We start from the raw sequence: 27517 nt of genomic DNA on the forward strand, positions 1-27517 counted from the left end.
CAGACATGCTACGACGCAACATCATACGCCCTTCCTCGAGTCCCTGGTCATCCCCAGTTGTTCTCGTTCAAAAGAAAGATGGGACAGTGCGTTTCTGCGTCGATTACCATGCGCTAAACAAAATAACGCGCAAGGATGTTTATCCCCTCCCTCGGATCGACGATGCACTGGATTCATTACAGGGCGCAGAGTATTTTTCCAGCCTCGACCTTAGGTCAGGCTACTGGCAGATACCAATGTCGGAGTCTGATAAAGAGAAGACCGCCTTTTCAACGCCAGATGGGTTGTACGAGTTCAATGTGATGCCTTTTGGACTCTGTAATGCGCCCGCCACCTTCGAACGCATGATAGACGGCGTATTCACAATATCAGCCAAGTTAGTTGAATTCCTTTAAATGAGACACTGATGTAAGAGACAAATGGGTATGAGAGATACCAGTGTGCCAACATTGAAATAGGTGTTGATAAGAAAAGCCATAATGTGGCATCCTTCTTATAAGAGACACTTCATATAAAAGACAAGAATTGCTCCCTGGTGCATGTCTTTTATAGAGGGGTTCAACTGTGGCTTTCTCATGATGTGCAGCTTACCATACAGCCGTAGAGACAGTCACACTGTATTCAGACTTTATTACGGAAAGTGTTTAAGTACGTTGAAATTTCCTGTATGCGCATAATTTAACAGGCACAATATTAACCGGACTTTTTGTGCGGTAAGCCGGCGGCGCTAACTAAAACACCCTACGATCAAGGCGAAGTGTAGTCGACAGCTGCGAGTTTTTAGTGATTGTTATCGTATGCCGCCGCCCACAATGCAATGCCACTTGCCACCCATCGTACACCCACCCATAAGAAAAACAAAATTGCAAGTTCAAAAAAGGATGTGCTGGCAAAACACACACGATCCACAGCAGACACTGTAGTGGCACCTAAATTCCATCACTTCCGTCGCCTTGCAGAGCTTGACATCACACAATGTTGCCAATAAATCTGGCAAGCTAGGTTAGCAATTCTTGTCAATCTATAAAATTAGTTTGAAAACAATCTGTGAAACTCTTTTGCAATCTATAAAATTAATTTGAAAACAATCTGTGAAACTCTTGGGTCTGTAATGTGGCATAACTGGGGTGAATGTGCAAACGAATGCACCAAGTGAACTTCATTGAAATCCCTTGGCGACGAAAAATCTCCGGAGTTGGCCTTTAAGAAACTTTGGTCTTTGTAAGCTGGCATTTTTGCATAGTGTGTTGTGTTGAAGCCGACCCAGAACCTCAACGTCAGTGTCATCATTGCGTCGCAACAGACTCTGCACAGTGGTTTGAATGTTGATGGGCACGTTCACAGCTTGGCCTTTCTTACCAAACTGGCCCCTCCTATGTTGTTTCTAAGCAGTGTGCCACACAGCTTCGCTGGTCATCCACCTTCACCCAGCGGAGCGGCTCCTAAATTTTTTTCTTGGGAACCACTGTGCCTCGCTGAATGAATTTTATTGGATTTAATAAAAGAAGTTAACATGCAATGAGAGTAAGAAGCAGAATTTTCATTTAGGTCAATAATTTTTTACAAAAACTTTTGAAACTGAAAATCTAGGAAAAAAAGAAAACAGTATAAAGTTCACAACTTTTAACTTGTCACTAAGAAACCCTGTCACAATTATGTAAGCTAGTAGATAAAATTGATGAAAATTCACTCTATATCACTAATTTACATAAACAGCACTGTGAGAAAATCATCACTAATTTAACAGTTTCGTGTAAGCTTACCTCTTTTTTTGTCTGCTTCATTAAGCAACATTAGTTCATGAAATGACGATATGTTTTTGGTGACAAATTAGGAAATTCGTAAGCCTTATACCTTTCTTTTTAAAGATTATCGACAGTTCTTTAAATCTGACATACTAAATGGAAATGTTGCTTGCTATAATTCCTAAAAATTAATTCTCCCTCCTTATAGTATTAGATTTTTTCGGCTTTATGCTACAGTTGTCTTATGAAATCACTCTTGTGTTTTATATCTCCCATTGGCATCAAATGAAACCTGACCAGCTGCAAGCATTAGCAATGGTATAGTGCGCTCTGTTCAGTCATCGCCACAGACATGAGCGGTGCTGCCTTATTGGAGTAGTGTAAACTGAACTGTGTGCACTATTAGTCCCAAGAACCGTAGTTTCCTATCCTAAATATGCACTAGAGTGACCTCTGGAGATAGTGTCTATGAAAGCTTCAACACATGGCGCTTCAGCGAGCATGGGAATTATGGGTTGCCCATGGATTTGCCTAGTCTTCGTACTTTACGTTCCTCCTGGCATTGCGTGGCATGAAGCTGCTTTGTCATGAAACAATAATCGACAAATGTTTGGCAGATATGCTTCAACACTTTCACCTTTTAGGATCACTATTTCAAGTGAGCTCACGAAGTTCAGAACGGTTTGTTTTTTCATTCCAAACAAAACCAAAACACAGCAATAAATGAAGCCCCAAGTGTGATTTGCCACCCGCAAGCACGAAGACTAGGCAAAGCCATGTCATACCCATAATTCACATGGTCACTATACAATCACAGCGCCAGAGTCATCTCTAGTTAACTTTAGGAAACTTTACGTCAAGAACAAACACTGGCGTCACTGCTGACGCGGCGATGTGACGACACGGCAAGGACACGCCTGCTCTTTTGCCATTTTTCACTATTTCCGCTACCCATTGTGTGCCCGCTCTTCAGCAATACGGTGGCGATTACTGCTTAATTTCGAGATGTAAATCTTTCAAGGTATCAGTTGTAAAGCTCCATAACTACAGCGAAAGTTATTTAAGCTGTAGGAAGTTTTGATAATAGGCAAACTTCTGTCTTAACGGGATACGTTTGTTGTTTTCACTGTGTACTCCAAAAAATGAGTGCTATGAGAATATTCCAAGTGATTCTAACTTCAGTACAACTAGGCATAGATATTGGGGTTAAAACATTTGTGCCGAAGTATTCCTATTAGTATTCGGATGTTTTCAATTCACCAACTGCGTTGTGGGTTGCCATGAAAGTTGCGTCTGCCTTTGCAGATCATATAGGTGATTTGACAAAATGGCACTTTCTCTAACAGAAGACTTCACATGCATCGCTCTGTCATAAACAATCGCTCAATGTATTCAGAAAATTAAACGAAGTCATGAGGCTGCACACACAGTGGTTACAGAAATGCTGAGATGTCCGTTTACTCAAATCCTTTTTTATGCACAGATTTCTTCTGAGCAGTCACTGAGGATTATGTAGCCGTAAAGGCTAATTTGCGTGAAATGCTGGTCAGAACTACTGCTGCTTCGCAAAGAGTAATGTCAACTTCAGGTGCAAGCACCGCAGATATTGACATATGAAGAACAAATGCCACGGTCGAAATGAACGTTTTTGAATAGCACAATCAGCTAGCGACGTATTCTATGTCAACTTCAGAATGGTACAAGTATTTCTGGGCTTCTGGCATGGCCACACTTACGTAGTTTGCTTTTGCATTTAATGAATATTGGATTATGATAATGTTTCTTCTGTCATAAAAATTTTTGATCTCATCATATTTGTGATAAAAAAGAAAGCTTAGTGCACTTGAAATGTACGGTCATACTTTTTAGATGAATGTATTGACAACGTGAGCATGTCTTAGGCTTAGAAAGTGAGGAGATTAGCCCACACTAACTTTCTGAACAAGGCAGGGATTCGAGGCCCCTTATGCTGCACCTCACAAATGGCACTACAGCAAATTTTTCCAACTTTCTAACATGGTGCAGAGCTGGATGTTGAGCCATATTGCAAACAAATATAGCTTCAGTTGCGTTTCTAGTGTTATGAGAGCATGGACAAGGTAATGGGGAAATTTTTATACAGTAACTGTCTCTTGAATTCCATATTTGCCGTAGTATATGTGGCATTGGTGGGTTACTGGCACTGAGGATGTCTTGAATTGAGTCTACATAATCCCTTCTCAAGCCCTTGGTGTAGTTCAATACTTCGTCACCGTAAACCTGTTGACTCACGTTCTATGTTTTGCTAGGTGTTTTTTGATGATGTAAACAATTATTTTAGCCATCTTTATTTCTAATCTTTGAATACCTGTCCAGAAATATGTGTCACTCATGTAATGTCGATCTAAATGCACTAGTAAGCTAAACAGAATTTATTATTATTGCTCAAAGAATTAAGTTGCATTTTTTGATGATGCTGTAGCCTAAACACTGACAAAACTTCAGAAAACTGTTTCAGGGTCCCTTTAAGGTGTGAGGCCAAGTGGAAAAAGCAAGTTTTTTTCTCAATATATCGTTTTCTGGTTTTTGGTTATGTTAAATGCCCAATGTATTGCCCGTCACTTTGCTGCATAAGCCTTCCGTCCGCGTAGTTTTTTTTCCAAAGGTACAAGCAAAAATGTTCGGCCACCCATCACCTATGAAAACGAAACTTAAAGGGCCAATTGGGTGTCAATCATAGGATTAGCTTGATACATAGTGTTTTGTTGGTTATTTAGCACAAATATCAAGAGGAAATATCTAATAATGCTCTAAAAGTGCTGTCAACAGATCATTTTTAGCCATAAGTCAGTTTTCTGACCAGGTGAACCGGAACGCAAGATATGTGTTTTTCACGCTCGAGGGCACATATGCGAGCTTGTAAACTATCAAATTTACTTTGTTCAAGTATGTGTGTAATTTTAAAAATGGTAACAGAAGCACATTTGATGTTTTTAAGCAAATTGTAGTCAAGCCTGACCTTTATACTGGAAAAGTGTGCCTCACAAACGATCAGTAATGTAGCATGAGAGCTCCTCATCATGTCACTGTTGCTGTAAAAGAAGCTCAAAAAAAAAATTGAGCTGCTGTTGGAGAAGAGGCACACAATAGTAAGGTCCGTGTTGTAACTGGCGAGCAATATTGAGAATTTTAGCCTTCTCGAGTATCTTGTGTAAGCACTGTACCTGTTTCAAATTTTTTTGTCGATTTTCTCAAAAGCTATATTTTTGACATTTTTCTGTATGCGAATAATCGTAGCTCTTTCGCTAATCAACATTTTTCATTAAAACATTGCCAACTTCCTTATCACAATGTGAGGCGTGCAATGAACCTCAATGAGCAAAGTCGTGCTACAAGATTTAATATGGGTGTCTGTTATACTAAGGTGCCACTAGTGTTAGTGCATACTTTTATGGTTATTTAATTACAGTTGAATCTCATTAATTCGAACATGCTTAATTCGAACTTGGGGTTAAGTCGAACTCACGCTGTGGTCCTATCAGAGCTATGTGTATTCCAATGTACGAAAACGTCCTGTAATTCGAACGTGCAAGCACTTGCGACGGTTAAAGCGAACATACCGCGCTCCGAAAATGCTCCGAGCACCACGGCCGATTCCGGGACGGCACCTCCGACACCTCAACGCTGCGCGCGAAGAAGGAAAAGAAAAAAAAGGAAAGAAAAAGCTGCGGTGGAATGTTTGCTCTCCCTCAAATGCTGATATGCGACGCGCCTGTGTCACGCTTCTCTCTTTTCTGTCCTTGCCACGTAGAGACGCTTCTTTCAATGCCATGCGCGAAGAGAGCAAGAAAAAAAAGCTGCCGTGGAGTGCTGGTTTTTTCTCAAATGCCGATCTGCTCCTCTCCCAGCGTGGAGACTATCCTTCTTTCTCGTCATGCGCTGGCCACGCTCTGGCTGCGGAGCAGAGGGTAGCAGCTGAGGCGCAGTCGTTGCCATCATATTTAAAGAGTGTTCGCGCTGGACTCAGCCGCGCGTTATTCTCTTGCCAGGAGAATGCTGAAGCCAAAGTTAACTTGCTTTGCAAACTGTGTGCAAAATTGATTCATTCGCTGCAAGGCAAACGTGTGCAGACGCGCATCACCGATTACTTCAATTAATGACGGATGTCCTGTGATTTGTGAATAAATGTAAGTCTTCTGAAGCTTCTTTCTCATTTGTTAGCTCAACGCACATGCGCCACTGCATGGTGAGCCCTCCGTTCATTTAGCTTTCATTAATTCGAACTTATTTAATTTGAACAAATTTTCGGACCCCTTCAAGTTCGAAGTATCAAGCTTCGACTGTATTACATTTTTACTATCCATCAAATCTTATTTATTTTAGTTCACTGCACAGGTCAAAACTTTTTGTATGCGTCCGCAAAAAATTGATATTCTTTAACGAGTGGTACTTGAGTTACGAGTGTAAGCGCAAGGATTCTTTTAATGAAATATTTAATAATGAAAACATAAAATATGACTTGCTTTATAATGGTCTCATGTGCTTAAAAAGATGCTTTATATTACAGACTAATTATTTCTACTGACTATTGCTTCTTAAAAAAGTTTTCTATCACTTGGCCTTGTACCTTAATAGCACTTAAGGAAACCTATTTGTGGCATTACAGAACTGAAGTATGTATGAACTGTGCTCATGAGAAATATCTTATTGATATGATGCTGGGTGTATAAGAGGCGCTTTTTCCAATAAAATTTTGGTTGTGAGTGCAGCACTTGTCGTGTCTTTTCTTGTTCATGTATTCGTTTAACGCTGCCCTATACAATTCACTTATTGGTATCATTGCTGTACTTGCTTTTGCAGTGATTTCAGTGAATTGATTGGCACCTTGGGGCTGTACTTTCAAATAAGGGATGATTATGCCAACCTGGTTCTAAAAGAGGTATGGTTGTTTTAATTAAAAAGCAATAATTATCTGTCTGAGCGTGTTGCAATTTATTACTGTGCATACATAACTTGTTTAACTTTGCACATTGGCAGGCTTTTTGCACCTTTCCATCGCTGTAGAAGGTTGCAGTGAATGAAGCAGTAAACGAAGCACATATGCCTTGCAGCTTGTTACTCCGCTTCAGTAGTACAGTGTTCACGGTGCTCAGCTGTTGACCAGAAAATAGTGGGTTCGATCCCAGCCATGGCGGCCGCATTTTGATGGAGGTGAAATTATAGAGGCCTGGTTACCGTGCAATGTTAATGCATTTTAAAGAACACCAGATGGTCAAAATTTCCGTTGCCCTCTGCTACGGTGTGCCTAATAATCATATGGTTTGGGCATATAAAATCCCATAAATTAGCATTAATATTGCAGCTTGTTTGGCATGATTTGGTTCGTTAGCTTCCTTTGACCTGGTCTTGCCTGTTCAGAAAAATGTGTGTGTTGCAGTGCCAAGAAACGATAATTTTGCCTTTCTTTCAGTATACAGATAACAAGAGCTTTGCAGAGGATCTCACGGAGGGAAAGTTTTCATTTCCCATTATACATGCTATCCAGAAGCACCCAGAAGACCCTCGGATGATGAGTATCCTTGCTCCGCCAGAGGAAACGTTGGGCCATTGTTGTTTGGCAAGTTGGTCCATAGCTACACAAGTAGCAGCATCACCAGAAAAACATATATCAAGGAGAGCAGGAAGCGATGGTACTAATCTCGTCAGTAACATTAGCCAAGCTTTTAACAGAGGAAGAAATCAATCAATAAGAAAAAAAGTTGTACCACTTTTGAGACATTCAAGTGTGAGAGCCCAGGTTGTTTTTTAAAAGACTTTGTTACTTACTGTGTCAGCCCAATGTTGCTAGGCACTTAGCTATATTGAGGCCTCCCTCCTTTGCATAAAGAGAATGAGAGGGACTATAGCTGTCATGTGGCAACTTTTGGTTGCTTTGTAGTTCAGTCATATCATTAGCCATAGCAAGAGGGAAGGAACCAAGAATGGAAAACAAGTATATTGCAGTTCACAATACATGAAACACCTGCAAGTAATGATGACAAACATCCAGTTATTAAGTAAGGTACAAGGGATTACTGACAATTTTCTCTTCATGTAGAGCAGGGGTCTCAAACATGTGGCCTGCCACTTCATGAGGACTTGACTTAAAGGGACACTAAAGTCAAACATTAAGTCGATGTTGATTGCTGAAGTAGTTGTCCAGAAACCTCATAGGGCTACTTGTGTGCCAAGGAAGTGCTTATTTTGAAATAATATCGCGTTTTAGTGGCCCGCGTCGAGTTACTCCACTTCAAGTCCCTTGCCTGAAAGTGGCCATCTCGCGTCACCGTTGCCGTACTCAATGTTCTATGGCTCTACTGTGCGGCCGCCAACACTAGTAGCAGCAGTGCGAAAGTAGCGGGAGTCACAGCCGCAACAACAGCCATTGAACAATTTTCTGCCATGGCTTCCGAGATGGTGGGCATGCTTGGTTCAACAAAGCCCCATTAGGTAGAATCACCTGTCCAGTTTAACTAGGTGAAAATGGAACATTTGAAGCACCCGTGCCATTTCTCATAGTAGCTTCCGGCAGTTCTTTTTTTTATAAGTGAAACAGAAACAGACAAGCAGCATTTGATTGCACCTCTTAGCATGGAAGGTTTTTTTATTGGAGCAATTTTGATTATAAGTGATTAATTGTAGTTGGCTGCTTGTCCATCATCGGGATAATTTCCAAAATAGCCCGGTCATGGGGCCCATCATGTGGTACATTTCATTTAGCCTAATTTCTCGATAAGTAGGTCACTGCTGTTATAATATTGCCTTTTTAAACATAATACATTGAGCTTTCACTCTTACATAAATTGTTATTTGCCTTTAGTGGTCCCTTTAACAAGGAAGTCTAATCGCAAGTTTTGTGACTTTGCTAAATGGCACCCACATTACTTTCTCTCCTATTGCAATTAATAACTCTTTGTTCGAGAAAGCTGCAGAGGTGAATCTATTCTCAAGCATATTTTTTCGTGAGGCTCCTCATACAACCACCATGTGTTAAAACATCGCTGTGGAACAAAAACTATATATGTTGCAAAATTGGCATCTGGTTTTACTCGTTGTTGAGAAGGGTATCAATATCTTTCTGCGAACTCTGCGTCACATCCTTCTCAGACATGACCCATATATGAGATACAGGAAAGGTGTTTTTTCGATTTGCTACACGAGGTGACAATGGAAATCTCCCCCCCCCCCCCCCCATCCTCTCCAACCTGCTTCATTGTCCCGTCCCTTGTGGAACTAAGTTTCTTGACTGTGGCCCACTAGTTGAGGTGAGCTTGAGACCCCTGATATAGGGGTTAGTGGGAAGGGTTTACGAGAGATACTGTATATGCTACCTTTAGGTAGCATATACAGAGTTGTGCATACCTTTTTCTTCCGTTGCTCATGGCGCTATTTGGCGAGCGCTGTCACGTGGTGCAAAGTGATGTCAAATGTTCCATTTCATGCGGCGAAGTCAACTTCACTTGCACGGCGCGGCGCCCCTGCGTTCTCTGCCCGCACAGACTTCAGCCTCATCGTGACTGCCATTTGGGGTTTTACTTAGTAGGTGTACGATTTGCGTTACCATGTTACCGGATCTGCGTATGCGCAGATCCGGTAACATAGAATCTGCGCATGCGCAGGTCTTTACAGAACATAAAACATTATGTAACATAAATTACCCGCTGGGTAGGCTTTACGTTTACGGCGCTGTTTCACAAATCTATCTTTGTTCGTAGAAATTCGCAATATCCGCATCGCGGAGACTTCAGGCATCATGTCAAAACAAGCCGAAGTGCGAACGCCAATAGAGATTACATTGTTTCAGCCAGATTACGAAAGCTAAAATGGCTAGAACGTGGAAGCCGCAAACGTGTGTGCCCCTGACAGACTGGATAGGTGGCACCATCTAGCGGTCTTAAAAGGAACCAGGCAATCACAAAATTGTTTTTGAAGAAACATTGCGCATTATACGTCTGGGGTAAGAACCGCACTGCGGCGTTATCACGAATTAGTTATGTTTTTTAATTTTTTTCACCTCACTCTGTTATTTGTTGAGTTTAACTTCCCGAAACCACCATATTTTAAAGAAAGGCGCCGTAGTGTAGGGCTCCGGAAATTTCAACCATCTGGGGTTCATCAACATGCACCTAAATCTAAGCACACAGGCCTCAACCATTTTCGCTACCTATAGAAACATACCGCCTCACTGCAACCGTGCAATCGTGTTCAGCGCGTTCGAATAAGTCTGCGGCACGCCACCCGCACCAGACCATCTCCTGCTTGTGCGACGAGCCGCTTCACTGCACAGCCGTGGAACTTAATGGCGGACCTATGCGCTACTCTGCTCCCATAGGGAGCATACACAGTAACTCTAGGGTTTACTAGTTGCTATCTAGATTGAAAGATGACAACTAGTAAATAGTTTTGTATAGCTGCATGCAGGAGTGCAAGTACCTTTTTGGGAAGTAACCTGTTTATTCAAGTTTGTCAAACCACAATATGGGTCAGTATATATATTTTTCCTTTCCCTAACTCAATATTTAACCAAGCCATACTGGTATGTGTGAGGGTAGCTGCCTGGGCAAGATTATACATGTACTTACTGTAATTCATAGATCAGACAGGGTGTTCACCATCAAGATGGTGAGCTCCAAGTAGTTGCGGAGAGGTGGTTATTCATTCTTGTCTTCGACTAATTTAGTGGTGTTGCTGCATGTGCTGCATTATCAAACCGCTTCATGACAACAAGCAGCAAGTATTAGTGCTTTTGCTGTGGAAGCCTGCATGTTCTATTTGCTTGATTTTATTATTAAATATTTATGTTGCATCAGGCTGCATTTGTGATGAAGCTTCTGTAAGTAACTGCCATGTACATATGTAAGGATCTTGGCCAAAGTGTGATGCACGCAGTGTGAATGACATGGTGACAGAATCGCATGGGCTTGGCCGTTGTATTCACTGTATGTATTAGCGTATTATTTATGCATGCAGCACCGTATTTTTTCTAAGAAGCTAATGTTCAGCTTATCTGCACTAGGTTACAGCATGCTGGTTTTCTTCCACAGTCACAATTAGGTACTCTACGTGATGTCGTGAGCAGTAAGTTGAAGCAAATTCTTTTTATATATTATACATCATAATGAATTTTTTTTATGATAACTGACAACTCTTGATGCAAAAAGTGAGCTATGTTGTGCCACTTGACAATAATTTTCATTGACTGCGGTAAAATGCACTGCACAACAAGAAGCAAGTCATGCTATATCACTACAATATTTATGCGCATTTCAAGAAAAATTCCAGAACCAAAATAATGAAGCTCGTATTTTTTCAAGTAGCGTGCTTATTAAAACAGCAGCTTATGGCTCCTGGTCAGGCCGAGCCATAGATTTGGTGTCTGCTTTTTTTCTGTGGTGCATATAGTTTCTAACTTGGAGCCCAGATAGTACCATGAATTTGACCACCATTGGATGCATTTATGGCTACTGTTGAAACTATTTTCTGAAGTGCTGATCCCTCTTGAATTATTTCGTTTTATCGGGAAGTTCATAAAGTTGAGGGAGATTCTGCACTCCTCTGAAATCTAAAATTATGGCATAGGGACATCCAAAAGTAACTGCCACATTGTTTTGCTGCCGATCCACTTCTACACATTTGAAAACTTCGCAAGGGTGGCCTTAGGCTGGCCCAGATGTGGAGTCTCCCATGTTGCCTGGATATGGGCCGGGCGATGCAGGCCTGGTAGGCACGTCACGTGAAACTATGACAGGCTGCCAATTTGCGATGGCGTGGGAGACGCATTCAGTGATTGTGCAACAACTATACTTAGTGGGAAAGTTGTGAGGGGACCTGCCCTTAGCACCATCTGGTACATAAGAGTGCTACAGACAGCAGAGTCCATTGTTCCATGCATGGGTGTGGCATGTAGCCTCTTCTAAATAAAGCTAAGGCCGTAAATGGTGTACTTAGATATTAGAATACGATAGCATTAGTTTGCACATTTGAAGAAAAACCCATCTGTGTCAGAATGTCAGAGCATCACTGCTTTTTTATTTTGTTTTTTCAGGAAAACCTTCATTACACAGGGCTTGGGGACCAAGCTAGTTTATTAATTCATGTTGATGACAAGATATAACTCTATGGGTACCCACTTGGGAATGACGTTTTCATTGTTTTGGAGCTTCATAAATTTGGGTTTTGTTAGATTGATGAGTTTTAATTGCATTGCAAACAAAAATATTAGAACTGTGGCACAGAGGAGCATGCCCCCATCTTTTGACGCCATTCTTGCATGTTTTCGTGGGAGTATGTCATCATGGGAAAAGCTTATGAGATGAGTGCACAGCATGGTTATTTGTTCAGTGCAGCAAGAAGTGAACTTGCATTTAAAAAAAATGCATTTAGATGAGCCTATAACCTGCTGAACACACTGCAAAGTCTCTGAATTCAGAATTTCTGAAGCATGAAATTGTCGTTAGTACATCTTTTTTCTGCTTTGCTGTGGTAGTGGTTGATGTCACTTTCTCTACTTGTCTTGAAAACATTATTGGGCGGGCCTCTTGTTCTTCACTTTCTCTATTTGTGTGAGTGTGTCTTCTTCCCCCTCTTCATTCACTTTCAGTACACGCTAACTCTATCTCCAAAAATTACATAAAGGTTGCTAGGGCAAACAAGGCATGTATGTGGTATTTAAAAATTTTGGGAATTTTTCTTTGACCCAAACCCTTTCAAAAGACATTGTAAAGAAGCGAACCAAAGACTTGGAAATCAAGAAGTATGCTGTGGATGTCCTTGAAAAGTTGGGATCATTTGCCTACACCAGGGAAATCTTGCAGAAGCTGGATGCAGAGTGAGTTTTGAATTGCCTTTTTGTGAAGTTGTAAAAAAAGCAGTTGCAGTTTTCAATAAACAATTGTATCGGGCCAGTTGGTAAGGATCCATCTTGCTAGGAAGCGCAGCCACTATTACAAAGAACGCACTGCGCTTCCTAGCAAGATGCAGTTTTCAGCTTTAGTACTTTTTCTCGCAAAAATTAAAACAGGGTAACGAGCACTTCGAGTTTCATTTTATTGAAACTTACTACACATAAAGTACATAATACTGCTATTCAGACAACAGGTACTAATACTGGAAATTGGCAAAGTGTGAATAAAAAAATTGTAATTGACATTAGTTGAACTTATGACACAAACGCTCAGACAGGGACGAACACAGGACATGGACAAGCGCACTCTTGCCACTAACTTTATGTTTTTTTTTTTTCTGTTTTGGGACTTGCCTTTCTTTGCATAAGATTCAGAATCCGCTTTATTTCCAACACACTTGTTGAAGGTTCCTCAGGTTAAAAAGGCTGTACGAGCAGTTTGACGGGACCAGAAGGCCTACAGAAGCCAGCACATGCAGAGGATTTCACACAGTTGTACACTTCGTAAATAATAACAAACAGCATTGTACAACAAATATAAAAATCATATACACACAATGAATATTAGAGCACTGTTCCAGTACGATGCTCACAGTGCGAAATATTAGTTCACTTTAAGCAAAAGAAAAGATTATGGCTTCATGAAGCCATCATGCCCATTGGTTCGAACACATTGAATGGGCTGCCAAAATTAATAATGGTTTTTTGTGAAGCTGTAAAGTACTGGTATGCAATATTCTAGTCTGGCTCTACTGTAGTTATTGCACGTATGTAGTACTGGTATTTGCCTGTTACGTATATTGTAGTCGTGAAAGGTACACTCTTTAAGTTTTGGAAGCTTGTTTCTATACACATAGAGAGATATTTTATAGTTGTGTAAGCTGGAAGCCTTTCGCAGATTATTTAATAAATAAGGGAGCAGTGGGTTGTAAGCTTGGGTGTCTTAAAATATCCAGAGATTCTTAAATTTCCAAAGATTCTTAACACCTTCTCTTAGAGCTCTTATAGTTTATTATAGTTAGTTGTTTTTGTATCACTGACTAAGAGTACCATATGAAACACTTGAATGAAAATTCGCATAATATATAGCACTCTTTAGACTTAATGTAGGTCGCCACCTTCAAAAACACAATATTCTAAAAAAAGTTTTTTGGAATTAACATTTTCACAATCCTTGACTATTCAAGAATACAGTATTTTGGAAGAAAAATGATGAAATTATCTCGAGCCATTCGAAAGTTATGATCATTTTTCCGGTCCTCCCCTTGGATGCACTAAAAACCGGAACTGGAGGTTTCTGATTGCACAACGCCTGCAATATCATCATTAGTGTTTTTTGTTAGGCATATTAAGGTAGGTCACCACCTTCAAAAAAAGTTTTACAGCTTCGGTCCAAAAGTTATAATCATGATTTTATGTTGGTAAACATAAGTTTTGCAGTGATGAAACGGCTCAAAATTGAAGGAAATCAAATTTATAAAAATTGAAATATGGCAAAATATGCGTTCTACGCCAGCAATCAAAACTGCAAAATGATTGGTGCGATTCAAACGTGACTTGGCATGTATGTATTGGGGGCACTACCCTGTGCATCTAACCTTAATGATCACCACATCTCTAAGCTATGGCACGTTATCGCAAAAAGACTGAAAAAGTTGATATTCAGTGATGGTCATTTTTCACACAATTGGCCAGTGTACTAAAAGTTACTGCTCGTTTTCAATAATTATGCTTCTATGCAGTTCTACATACAAAAAAGTAGTAAATAAAGTTTCATGAGAAAAGTTTCATTGAAAAGTGAGTTATCACTGTTCTTGTAAGTGTAGGATGCAAAGACACGTTTTGAGAAAATCGGCTTTAAAAGTTCGAATCGAATGTTCGCAATATATAAAAGCGGTTAATATCCTTGAAATTCACCAGGATCATTTCTTTGAAGATACGTTGAAGGGTTACGATCTCTTTTTGATTGAGCTGAAGCATATACTTTTTTCTAGCTCGGGTTGCGTCTCCAGCTGACACTCATTCACGTGTGTCAGAGCAGGTCTAGGCTTAATGCATTAATTTTATAACTTGTGTTGATGCTTCTTTTTGGTCCTATATTTCGCCATATTTTGCGGAGTACTCTTTCTCTCCTAAAGGCCACAACTAAGTCCAAGAGGTGGATGGTAGTGTACAAAAAGCACAGATAGCCGAGCAAGAACGAGCACAAACTAAACAACAGAGTGCCGTATACGTGTAGTAGACATTCTAAAATAAATCGACATCATGTACCACGATGTTTAGAATTTACCTAGACAACTAAGCATTACTTAATATGCCTAACAAAAAACACTAATGACAATATTGCAGGCATTGTGCAATCAGAAACCTGCGGTTTCGAGTTCATCAAGGGGGTGGGGTGGTTTGAAAATTGGTCATAACTTTCGAAGAGCTCGAGATAATTTCTTCATTTTTATACTTAAATATTCTTGAATAGCCAAGGATTGCGAAAGTCTTATTTCCGAAAAACTCATTTTTTAGGAAATTGGGTTTTTGAAGGTAATCACCTATCTTAAGTAATGCTAAGTTGCCTAGGACATGATATTTTCGATTTATTTTAAAATGTCTACTATACGTATACGGCACTCTGTTGTTTAAGGTGCACTCGTTCTTGCTCGGCTATCTGTGCTTTTTTGTACACTACCCTCCACCTCTTAGACTTAGTTAACCTGTAGGAGAGAAAGTTATAGCACTCAGCAAAAAATGGCGAAGTATACGACAAAAAAGAAGCATCTACGCAACTTATAAAATTAATATACCAAGCCTGGACCTGCTCTGATGCATGTGAATGAGTGTCAGCTGGAGATGTAACACGAGCTATAAAAAGTACATGCTTTAGCTCGCTCAAAAGGAAATTGTAATCCTTCGATATATGTCCGAAGCAATGATCCGGGTGAATTTCAAAGATACTGACCATTTTTCTATAATGTGAACATTCGATTCAAATCTTTAAAGCCGTTTTTCTCAGAAACTTGTGTTTTTACATCCTACACTTAAGCGAACATTGATAACTCTCTTTTTAATGAGTATTTTCCCTTGAAACTTTTCTTGCTATTTCTTTGTATGTAGGACTGTGCATTCAAGTAGAATTATTGAAAACGAGCCGTAACTTTTTGTACATCGACCAAATGTGTGAGAAATGACATTGCTGAATAAAATAAACTTTTTCAATCTTTTTGCGATAACTTGCCATAGCTTAGAAATGTGGTGATAGTTGAGGGTAGATACAAAGTTGTGTCGATCCTTAATATATACATGCCAAGTCGCGTTTGTATCGCACCAATCATTTTGCAGTTATGATTGTTGGCACAACATGCATATTTCGGCATAATTTAATTTTTATTAATTTTATTTTTTAAATTTTTAGCAGTTTCATCTTGTAAACCTTACGTTTATTATACCCTACAAGATAAAACCATAATTATAACTTTTGGACAGAAACTGTAAAACTTTTTTTGAAGGTGGTGACCTACTTTAAAGGAACTAATTCTCAAAGTTTGTAGAGGCATCCAACCGGTTGCATAATTCAATTAGCTTGTTGACATACGGGCTCCAAGACATTGCAGAGTTGAGCCCGCTTATAATGAACCTAAGTGTGATGCAGCATCTGTTTGCTGTATCTCGAAGTTCTTAGTGAATGAAACACAGCTTTAAAGGGCCACTCACCAAGTTTGACAATTTTGAGCTGACAAGCGCAATGCGTAGATGAGGCGTACATGAGCACGTCTGCCAAAATTTGCAAAGCTGCACGTTGCATAAATGGGTCAAATTTCAAGATGAACGCTGCTCCCCCTTCTTTTTGCGGGCGCGCACCTAGAGAATGAGGGCATGACGTGCGCGTATGAATGGTCCTACGTACACGGCAATGTAGTGACGTTGGTCCTCTACGTAGATGACCATGCTCTGTTGTTGCCAATAGTGGCACGTGATTGGCGAAAATTATTTAACACAACATGCGTATTAATGTACTTGTTGCTTGAAGAGATGAATAAATCTCTAGATAAATAATGAGACGGAATAAGGGAATGTGAGTGTTTTTTTTTTTTTTTTTAATTTTTTCCCCGTGAATTGCAACAAGTTGCGGCGGGGCTAATGTGCCGGGATTTCGCATGTGTTCATGTTCCCGAAATTTCGTGGTCAGCGCATCTAGCAGACGACAGCCGTGAAATGCTCCCAAGCGTTCGCGCACTCATTGTGCTCATATATTCCACCGCGTCTAGCCAGCATTTCTAAATCATCCCGCAGAAACGGGCAGTAAACCTCAAAACAACGCTGGTAAAAAAAAAACGCCGCTCGCATGCACGGGGATTGGGCTTGTTCGGGCACGTCATGCGCACGCGAAGTCTTGGTTGGATACCAGAGAGGGTAGGGAAGAGATTTGGCTTGCGAAGGCTACGCGAAGGAGTGGCAAGGGTTTCGAGCTCGCCTCCTCTCATCCTCGTTTCGTGCCGCTTTAAAAACACAGTTTTCTCAGCTCATAACCAACTGATTCAAAAAATTATTGTGGCAAAATGTTCCTCACCGGACATCCAACAACTTCCACGGTCTAACTAAAATTTGGTATAGGGCCTGGTGAGTGGTCTTTTAAAAATGTGGCAAAAGAAAATGCAATTCTTTTTTTCCAAAAAAGTCTGCATTGCACGTGTTTCAAAGAACAGAAGCCATAAAAATTGTCTTGGAGGGTTTTAATGTGGTAGCATGCTCTTCGCCGAGGCCCGTGGCATATACAAGCTGCCTGAGGTGATTAATGTATGCTACAAGCACGCTTGTGGTTGCTGGCGTCACAGTTTCGTTGCTATCGCTATTCGATACCTTCAAATCGCTCTTGCTGTGCGCTTCATTCACAATGTCTTCATCTGTGCACGGTTCTGCAGTGTCGGCTTAATGAAATCATCCCAATAGATGCCCCTCGCATTCTCCCATGTCGATGTCGACGAAGCACTGCCACGAATTGCCGCTGGAGTGGTCCTGTTCGGAAGCTTTTGATGTCGACAAAGTCAGCCTCGCGAAAACAGCTTCTAAAAAATGTAGCCATCACCGCAGCTCAAGAAGCCTTCACCATCTCCACAACTGAATACAGGGACACGCAAAGCGGCAAGTTGGCTACTTGGTGGTCAACAGATATGAGAAAGAGCTCCACAACTTAGCACCCATCCAAGCCAAGCGGTCACACTTTCGACGTTTTGTTGAGCAACAGAAAAAAAGCGTAGAAGGCCTCCCATCTATCATTCTGACCACACACGCACACCAACGACGACTAAGATGTGCACATGTGAGATTGAAACTATCACGTGTGAAACTGCTCTGGGCCTGTTCCCAGTCAGAAACGAAACTTCTCGCAGAGCGTCGGAGACCTTCTCGGTGGAGACAAGTTAAGCAGTTGCGATAAGCAGAGGAGAAACTTGAGATAGATGTGTGAAGGAGTTGCGATAGAGATGGTAGCAACAGTGGGAAGGTGACCTTGAAAGCCAAAACACACGGAAAGAAGGTAGGTCATGTAGCTTGCAAAGTCCATGAAGCGTGCAACTCCCGTGTAAGGCCTGACCCCACGTACCCGTAGCAGCGCATCAGCGCGTGTCTTTCTCACGTGGTGCCGAGCCCTCTCCTATATGGAAAGAAAGAGCATGCGGCTTTACGTAACCACACGCCCACTCTCTCTATAGAGGGAGGGTGCGACGCCGCATCAAAAAGCCTCGAATTGACGTGCTGCGATGAATACGTGGGGTCAGAGCTTTAAAGGAGAGTGGTCGGCGCGCGCAAATGTCGAAGTATCGCATTGATGCGCCAGCAAAGTAGCGTGGCTCATGCTGAGCCAAGAGCGAAGTGAGCGAGAACAGGACCTAAACACGAAACGAATTGCAAATATTTGAAGTCTCTGGGGTAGTGCACGCGCGTACACTGGAAAGATACGACTCCGATCCAGACAAGTTGAAAAGGATCGAGCACAGTCGGTCGCCGACGATGTTGGTAAATGGTTTGGTCACTGCAGGCCGACAATGCCAACAATAGTGTAACAAGACCAGCGATCAAAAACTGAGGGAAGATTAGTTGGCCAACCGGTCTTGCAAAAGATTGGTGGCAGTGTGAAAACAAGCCTCATGTGGCAATGCGAGGTGTTCAGAGTGGCAGGGGAACAAAGGACAGAGGGAGTGCGTAACAAAAACGGTCAGGGAGAGTGAGAACAAGAGGGCTGTGGAGGCAGGGTCAGAGTTTAACAACAACAATCTATGGGCACCTTGCCGTTGGCTTGTCTGTGGTCAAAAGTGGTTTCCCGGGAAGTCACCGAAGCTCAAACTTCGTTCGCTGTAACTGATCGGCGGCGCTCAGAAACGTTTATTGTAAGTGCGATTTTGTGCCATTGAAATAATGTATGTTTCCTTGGTCACGCGGGCATCGTTTGTTTTAAGCAAAAGCTTGTTTTAAGTACGGCCGTTATATGTCGGCTCGACTGTATCTTTAAACCGAACACCTAGAAACTTTATCATTTAAACATGCTGAACGAATGTTCCTTGAAATTTAAAGGGGTACGTCTCAATGAAACCTATTTCTGTAATTAATGAAAATCAAATGATGAACTTTGGCATACAGACATGATTTGTTGTACTGATATCATTACTGAAATAAGTTCTGAGCTATCTGCTGTAGTTTTTGACTTGAAACACTTGATAGACCCTCATCGTCATCCTAAGATAATTAGGCATAATATCAAGATTTTTGCACAAGAATGTTTACAAGGGCCCATTCTGTGCCATAAAGTTATTGATTAATTTTTTAAAGGCGATTGTCTTTCTTGGGGTACTTCGACACAATATTTTGGTCTGTCTGTCTATCGGTCTGTCTGTACATTTGTCTGTTTGTTTGCCGTAATGATACCCCAAACGTCCATAATCCAACCCCATCTGCAGCGCTCACCAATATTGCTGAAGTTTCAGCGTTCATACTTGTGGGACTGTCAGTTAAAAAGCAATTATTGCACATTTTTGGGGCACAATAAGAACACGTCAATATTCTGTACGTGTCTCTTTATACTAGAGAAGGCATATATAAGTATTTCTAAGTATCGTAGCATTTATCACGCTGTGCTGACAATGCAACGCTATGCACAAAAAAGGCAAGTATTTCCAACGCTTTGCTAAGACGACACGGTGGTGGCACCTGCCCATCGCTTTGCGTTCTACACTTTATTGCCACCGAGACAGGCGTGCATGCCTTCCTTCGTTTTCGAAGATAACTGCCAGATAACACAACTGCCAGATAACACAACTGCCAGATAACACTCGTGTCTCACGTGCCTTGATGCGCTCGTTCGTCTTCGCTGTTCGGATCAAGGCACTCTAACGCAACGCCTCCAGAATACAATTCACCGATTTTCTCGCGCAGAACATCAAATAAACATTTTTTTACTCTCTCAAGACGGAAGACTAAAGTCTATCGACGACATTCGCAGTGAAATATGCAGATGCCAGGCGAATTTTTCATATTCAAATAAGTGCACAATAAGGTCTTAATTAATATGTCCTGTGTATATTGTTTTACTAAGAACTTTTACAAAAAGTGAGTTATGAAAACCTGTATGATGTGTAGACAAATATGGACAGCTTTATGTCACTTACCAATGTCTCAAGATCAAAGGGCAGAAAACGGAATGGTTAGACATGTCTTTATATGTTGTGAAGTGGCACTGAGGGATGACTGACAGCAGCTGCTCAAAAAATGAAAGCTGAGGAAACGGAGCTCAAAAAAGATCGAGCTCTAAGCTAATAAAATGGAACTCTTCAAGAAGCTGGTTTCATTTTTCATTGGAGAAATGCAGCTTTATGGCTGCGATCTGGCCTCTTTACGATGATGGCAATATGATGACACTGTGCCAAGGGAAAGCTGCTAATTGGCATTTTCTAAAGCCCAATGTTTTTCAGTGTTTGATGAGAGCACACCAGCAGAATGCCATTTTCTCAAGTTCTACTGGTTATGTTGCTCTAACGTTTTATACTATAATGTAAAAGATGGTCTCGGGATCACAGAATAAGATAAATTGGAAAAATGAACATTTTGACCAAATTTACAATTTCCATTTCCATTGCCCTTAAAGGGGAACTTCGGTGCATTTTCATCCATACTAAGATAATGCTGTTATTTAATAGTATTGACAGTCCTGAAAAATCTTTCATCTCCCCCATCCCTCTCCCATGCGCAGGGTAGCAAACCGGCTGCCTATAGGCTGGTTAACCTCCCTGCCGTTCTTTTCTCTCTATCTTCCTTCCTTCCTTCCTAGGGTGGGTCATTTTGCCCAGGCACTCGTCAATAATTTAAATTAAGCAAAAAACAAGTAAAAAAAGAAACGGGGAGCGGCCCTGTCGTCCATGGTGGGTATCCAATGATGTCACAAGAATCCGTCGCCGATCATGTCACGAGATCCGCTACACCTCGCCACGGCTGGCCAGCGTGTAAACATAGCTCACGTGCCTCGATCTTCTGATGTGCGAAAAACAAGTGTGGAATGTCATCTGACGCGGAATCAAGCTGTGTCGCTCGCCTGAACTTACCAGGGACTAGTTCAGGGGTGATTGCAGTGACTATCTGAGCGCGGAAGCATCTTTTTTTTTATTTTGACCCTCCAGCGCCTGAAGCATCTGACATGCCCCGAATCGATTTCCTCGTTGCTCAATATTGTAAGACCCGACGTCAACAACTACTAACACGCTGCATGGAGCTGATAAAACTAAACTGTGCTTGCGTTGTCGTCACCTCGTAGAAGAAAGCGTGCGCTGCATCCGTTTGCTGTGAAAGGCGTGGTTTTTGAAAAAAAGAGTAGGTCCTGACGTCTATACACAAGGTGGCCTGCGTTTACAAGTGTGATTCCAGAATCGGTTACCGATTTTAAAATTTTTTTTTCTAAGAAACTCAATGACCTATGGTTGTATGATTCGGCACATATTACCACGGTACCAACGCATACAGATGTTCAACGTTATATTGAAATCGATGAATATCGAAAAAACGCCGGAGTTCCCCTTCAAGCATGAGTTCAGAGACATTCTTTGTTGAGGTTTATATTTAATATATTTAGTTTTTTTAACATTTAAAGTTAGTCTGTTACAGTCCACCCATTGTTTAAGTTGAACTAAATAATTGTTTATTGTGATAGTTAAGGGCCAACTTCAGTGATTTTTTTATCATGTCAAAATAATTGTGCTTTTATATTCCTGGGGCATTCTTGTCACGTTCCCGATAGCTTAAATTCTCAGCCACTTTGAAATGAATTTTTAATAAGCAAAAAGACGTAATACCCAAACTCATATAGCTCGGCATACTCACTCACGAGTACACTCACTCATTTGAATGTGGTGAGTATGAGTGAAGTACTCAGAGTGTGAGTAGGAGTGAGCATGAATGTGAGGGAGTACTCATGAGTGTGAGAAGTCATGAGTAAGAACGTGAGTGAGTACTTGTGTGAGCGAACCTGAGTGAGCATTCAGAGTATGAGTAGTCGTGAGTGAGCATACATGAGGGTGATCGAGTAGACGTGAGTATGAACGTAATTGAGTACGCATGAGTGTGAGTAGTCGTGAGTGTGAACGGGAGTGTACTTACTCGTGAGTGTGAGTTGGAATGCAGCACAGAGAAACGCGGAGACACATGCAATGAGAAATTGTGCTGAGAAAGTGCCCATGGTGCTGATGTTGTCTAGCGGCAGTTGACTAGACAAGCGGTATGGGGCCACAAACTGTGTGTGTAAAGATATTCCAGATTGGCATGGAATATCTTTTAAAGATATTCCATGCCAATCTTAGACATACTGTGCCATCCTTCGTGAACAAGAAAAACTAGTTTACTGCGTTAGGCAGTTTGTATTTTGACTGCGCAGTCTTGACTTTTAACGTTTATGTATTACTACTTAAAATATTAGGCGCTGTATTTCCTTTAGCGAAAAAGATCTAGTGCGATCTACAAAAAGCACCCATTTTCTCTGCGTTAGGGAAAGAGTTAATGGGGATGGCACTCAGCCCACCTAATCCCGCAGTGACGTTGTTTCTAATTCTGCAAGTAATCTTGTCCCTACATAATTCCGCAGCTGAACTGGAGAAGCACGCAGGCATTCCTTCTTATGGCCTTCGCAACGGGGCTGCTTCCATAGGGACGGCGCTCGGCCCATCCAACCCAGTAGCTACATGGTTTCTGATTTTACAAATATTCTTATCCCTACTTATTATGACAGCCAATAGACTGGAGAAGCATGCAGGCATGCCTTCTTATGGCCTTTATAATGTGGCTGTTTCCATTTCCCGCCACATCACCATGGTTTCACTGTGACCCTACCGCTCCGTTTGCAACTGCCATCCATGTAAAGTAAATGCGAGCACACGCTAGCTTTGCAGGATCTTCGCTGTGCACTGTGCATTTTTCACAGGAGCAAGGTTCGTTGCTTGGATGACTGTAAAACGCCCCTTGTATAGCAGCAGTGTCACAGCGTGTGGCTGTTTCTAGCTCCCACTGCACCTCCTGGGGGCTGCTGTGGCTCTGCCACTATTGGCCGCTGTACTGAGGAGGAACACTTCCGCTGTGTTTGGAGCGATAGTGAAGGTCATAAGAAGGAACGCCCGCATGCCTACCCAGTTTGACCGCGGTATTACATGCATAAAAAATTATACCGTCTCCTACTAAAGGGAACCCTGAGTAGCATGTGAAGCAGTGCATGGGTTGACTGGAAGTTCTGTTCATCACAGGCACCTTGTCCGATGTAAACGCGTCCTTTCAAGTGGAGCACACCATGAATTCACTGTAGTTTTTGTTGCTGTTACTCCTCCCAAACTTTTGTTGAAGCACGCCACGTGGATTCATCGCACATCTACAGAGTCTCGTTCCCCGACGCCATTACGTGATTGCTGAGAAAGCATAAGGGGGAGAGGACACAACCTCTTACACTGCCACTTACGCAGGCTCGATTGCACTAGCGCGTGCCAGCGCATTCTGACTCGGATACAACGCGTTGGTTTCTGTATGTCTGCATAATCTCATTCCGCAACGCCATCACATGATAGCTGAGAGAGTATAAGGGGAAGAGAACACAGCATCTCACCAAGCCCCTTACACAGGCTTAGATGCGCTAGCACGTGAGCGCATTCTGGCAGTGCTTAGATCAGCTGTAGCGCATGTGCAGTAACGTTGTGTTATGCACACTGGATTGAACTCTACCATAAGCTGCATCACGTCTAAAAAAAAATTTGACACCATAGATTCCCTCATTCATCATGCTTGTTTTCACTTTAGTGGTATTTGTGAAAGCAGCATATGTATTCACTTGTGCTTTTGCAAGTGTTCTTTGTAAAGCTTGTGATTGTGTTTATTGTTTCAGAGCTCGAAAGGAAGCTGAAAAGCTTGGAGGCAATCCTTACATAGCTCAAGTTCTCGACGAGCTCAAGAACTGGTGAAGGTCATCTGAGCCGAGATCATCTTGCTTATATTTGTGACATCATCACCTTATTCCCTTGGCACTTAAGTGTCACCACACTCCTGTCTTCAAAGTACTCTGCATGCACACGGGTGGCATTATTGCACCACCTGCTGTGTGCATATTCAAATCATGCAAATACTAGTCTGTGCACCTACATCTATGCTCTAGAAGGTGCCATCTTTATTGCTTACAATGAAGAAGCTTGCTGCAGCCATTTAACGAAGCTTGGAGCTGATTTAAGTGTACTATAATTATTCATTAAGAAGAACTTTCTTGATTTCAGTTTTACAGAAACAGGTTATTTTTCTATGCTTTGCCAATTATCTGCCAAAAAGCGATAGAAAATGCTGTGGTCTGGAAAGGTCACTTTAAATTTTACATTTGTGTATTCCAAAGTGTAGACTTCAAGTGAATTCATCCACTTTTTAAATTGACAATAGGTTGTTATTTTAATGTTTTATATTTTATTGTTACTTGGAAATAAATGTGCAACCATGTTGCTACAGCGTTTCCATATACAGTCTTGTGTGCATGTTACGTAAAAAGCACATCTGTAAAATGCATAGCAGCTTGATGTGCAAGACCTGGACAGGGAACAAACGAGTTAGGTGTGGTGCAGTACCAGCAAACAGAGTTGGTGGCACACGTCTACCAGTATTATTATGCTCCTGCTACATTTTTTTCAACACTTCGGACACTTGAAGCAAACATTATTATTTGTTGGTTTACAAACAGTTGTTTATCTTATGTGAGGATTAGAAAAAGTGCAGTTTTATGTATCACAACAAGTATTTCGTGCACTGGGGTCATATTCTGAGTTGCAGAAGTTGCTATAATATTGTGTATGTTGAGAGGCTGGTCAAGGAAAGGCAGACAGGTAGGGTCATTAGGCATGCAAGATTATGTCCTACAAAGCAGCACACTCAGTAGAAGTGATTATCTCGGAGTACGGCCCATGTAGAAAACCGAAAAAAAAAAGATGGGTACGTTAGTGGGAGAGAAATTATCATCTAAATGTAAAGTGAGAACTTCAAGTTTGGACAGTAGGTGTGTCAGTGAGAGTGAATTTCGTGGTTTTTTTTATGCCCACTGGTCTCTATGAAATTCTCAGCATATGGTCTCTTCAATATTCTGATGATTTGCCTTTGATACAGCCAAATTTTTGCCTGCCCCCAGGTGTACAGGCACTGCCATAAATCACCAGAAAAACAGTCTTGACCCCATGGTGAAAAGAAAATAAGTAACAAAAGATGGTGGATCTAGAATTTTCAGACTTTGAGAACTGTAAAAGCATTGCAGAGGAGCTGTGAGGCTGTCCCCTCACCCCACCGAATTAAAGAGTGGGAAGGGCACTTCTTGTTCTGCCCTTAAAGTAGAACTGCCTCCTCATTTGCTTGTGGCCTTTGTCATTTATATTTTAGTGAATTATCATTAATTTTAGAGAAGTCATGATAATGCATAGAGAAGTGATTGTTTTTTCCGATGGAGGCGGAAATGTTGTAGGCCCGTGTGCTCAGATTTGGGTGCACGTTAAAGAACCCCAGGTGAGCGAAATTTCCGGAGCCCTCCACTACGGCGTCTCTCATAATCATATAGTGGTTTTGGGACGTTAAACCCCACATATCAATCAATCGAAGTGATTGTTTTACACATCATACTGAAGCACATTTCTTACTATACAGCTGCTGTTTTAAGCACCTTGGTGCATAAACAGTGCCTTCATGCAAACAGTGTCGTACACAGAAAGGTTTACATTACAACCTGTTAGTCATGGGACATTGTGCATTTTGTCCAATAATTACAGGGATGTGCGTGCATCATATAATAGCAAGTACCAGTGTGATTGCTGATGACCAAAAAATGTACTCTAGTTTTCTTTTGTCGCGTAAGAATCTCCTGAATTTTGAGGTCCTCATGTTGGTAGGTGTGTATGGGTAATTAATTGTCATAAATGGAATAGAGCAGTAGATGTTTCTCTCCAAAAGTGATGTGGGAAAAACAGTTCTCAGAACAAGAACAAACACTTCGAAACATTTTTACCTGAACAAAGCATAGAATGGGAAAACGCATTAGGGGTATAAACACGTATAAACACAGAGCAAAGCACATTTGTATCTTGGTCACAGTCCCGAACTTAATGTCCATGTTTTGGCAGCACTGGTACCAGGCACCCCTTGGTATAGGGCTGTTACAGGCCTGTAACAGCCCTGTACCAAGGTTGTAATAGCGCATGCGTCAAGTAGTGTGTGTGGAAAACGCAAGGCAACAGCTGCACACCCTGTACGACTCTGAATCAGCAATGTAGAACTCCAGGTTAGCAAATATATTGCATTTTAGCCAATTAATGCCAAGAAGTAATGTGTAAGATGGGGAAATCTGATGCAAGGCCACGACAAGAAGGCTATGCACTTTGCTTGTCTCCCACTATAGCTTTGCTGGGAAGGAAACTTGCTGCTCACTGCCGAGAATCTGAGGCCATGTGTATTGGGACCACCACTTTTTTTAGTTACCTGACAGTTGATGAAACCTGACCATTAGCAGGCAAAACCAGAGAGAGTGCAGACAGCATGAAGTAATGCCACATCTGCATCACAATTGAACCCATACGCAGTAGGTTCAAAGAAAACAGACTGGTGCAGGCCGTCTCATGCGCGTGCATATGGGAAGCATCCAAAAAAACTGCATAATACGGAATGCACAAGGGCGCAATCTGTGCCAAGTACATTAATCACAGCAGCAGTGGAAGCGCGTATACTTTTGAAGCTTGTGTAGGAATTTTCTGCACTTCCCGGAACGGTCCTTTCTACGCGTTGTTCCAAATTTGTGGTGTGTATGATAAGACCATCGAGCATGTGCTTAAAGGCCAACTCCGGCGAATTCTCGAGGTCAGTCAATCTCAATGAAATTCTCTAGGTATGTTCCTTTGTACATTTCTGTCATTTATGCCAAATTACAGGCTTGAGAGATGCGCTGATTGTTTGCAAGTGAATTTTAAAGATTGCCTCGAAAAGCCCACCTCGCTTGCCAAAATTATTGGCAACACTGTCTGTGTGACGTCATGTTTGGCATGTCAACGAAAGTAACACAGCTGATGGCATCGCCACTTTGGTCGTGACAGCGTTTATTGTGCTGGCCACGTGGCAACGGCGGCGGTTTTTGGCACAGGTATATCATGGGAAAGCTTTATTCCTTCGTGGTGTTTAGCCGGCACTTCGCTGGTCTGGCTTTCCGGCGGGACTCTTGTTCTTACCAAACAGTACGTCATATGCAGACAGGGTGCCTGATTGGGATTGGTATTGCACCTTTTTGGGTGTTAAAAATTTTCAAATTTCTTGAACATTTCAGCTATTGGGCTCGTGA

At 41.6% G+C, this 27517-nt stretch overlaps 1 protein-coding gene across 4 annotated transcripts in view; it reads left to right on the top strand.

Moving 5' to 3' along the window:
- Positions 1 to 24673, top strand: part of qm (geranylgeranyl pyrophosphate synthase quemao) — a 54372-nt gene extending 29699 nt beyond the window's left edge. For 2 of the 4 annotated variants that reach the window (XM_037435902.2, XM_075878531.1), the window contains 4 exons: positions 6585 to 6663; positions 7195 to 7414; positions 12477 to 12591; positions 24059 to 24673. In XM_037435902.2, the coding sequence (XP_037291799.2) occupies positions 6585 to 6663; positions 7195 to 7414; positions 12477 to 12591; positions 24059 to 24134 (490 nt within the window). In that variant the 3' untranslated portion in view covers positions 24135 to 24673. Of the gene's footprint in view, positions 1 to 6584; positions 6664 to 7194; positions 7415 to 10779; positions 10842 to 12476; positions 12592 to 24058 lie in introns of all 4 variants that reach the window. The other 2 variants (XR_012887170.1, XM_037435904.2) reach the window with 2 other exon arrangements.
- The last annotated feature ends 2844 nt before the right edge of the window (positions 24674 to 27517 follow it).

This window comes from Rhipicephalus microplus, chromosome X, assembly GCF_043290135.1.
Source record: "Rhipicephalus microplus isolate Deutch F79 chromosome X, USDA_Rmic, whole genome shotgun sequence".
NCBI lineage: Eukaryota > Metazoa > Arthropoda > Arachnida > Ixodida > Ixodidae > Rhipicephalus > Rhipicephalus microplus.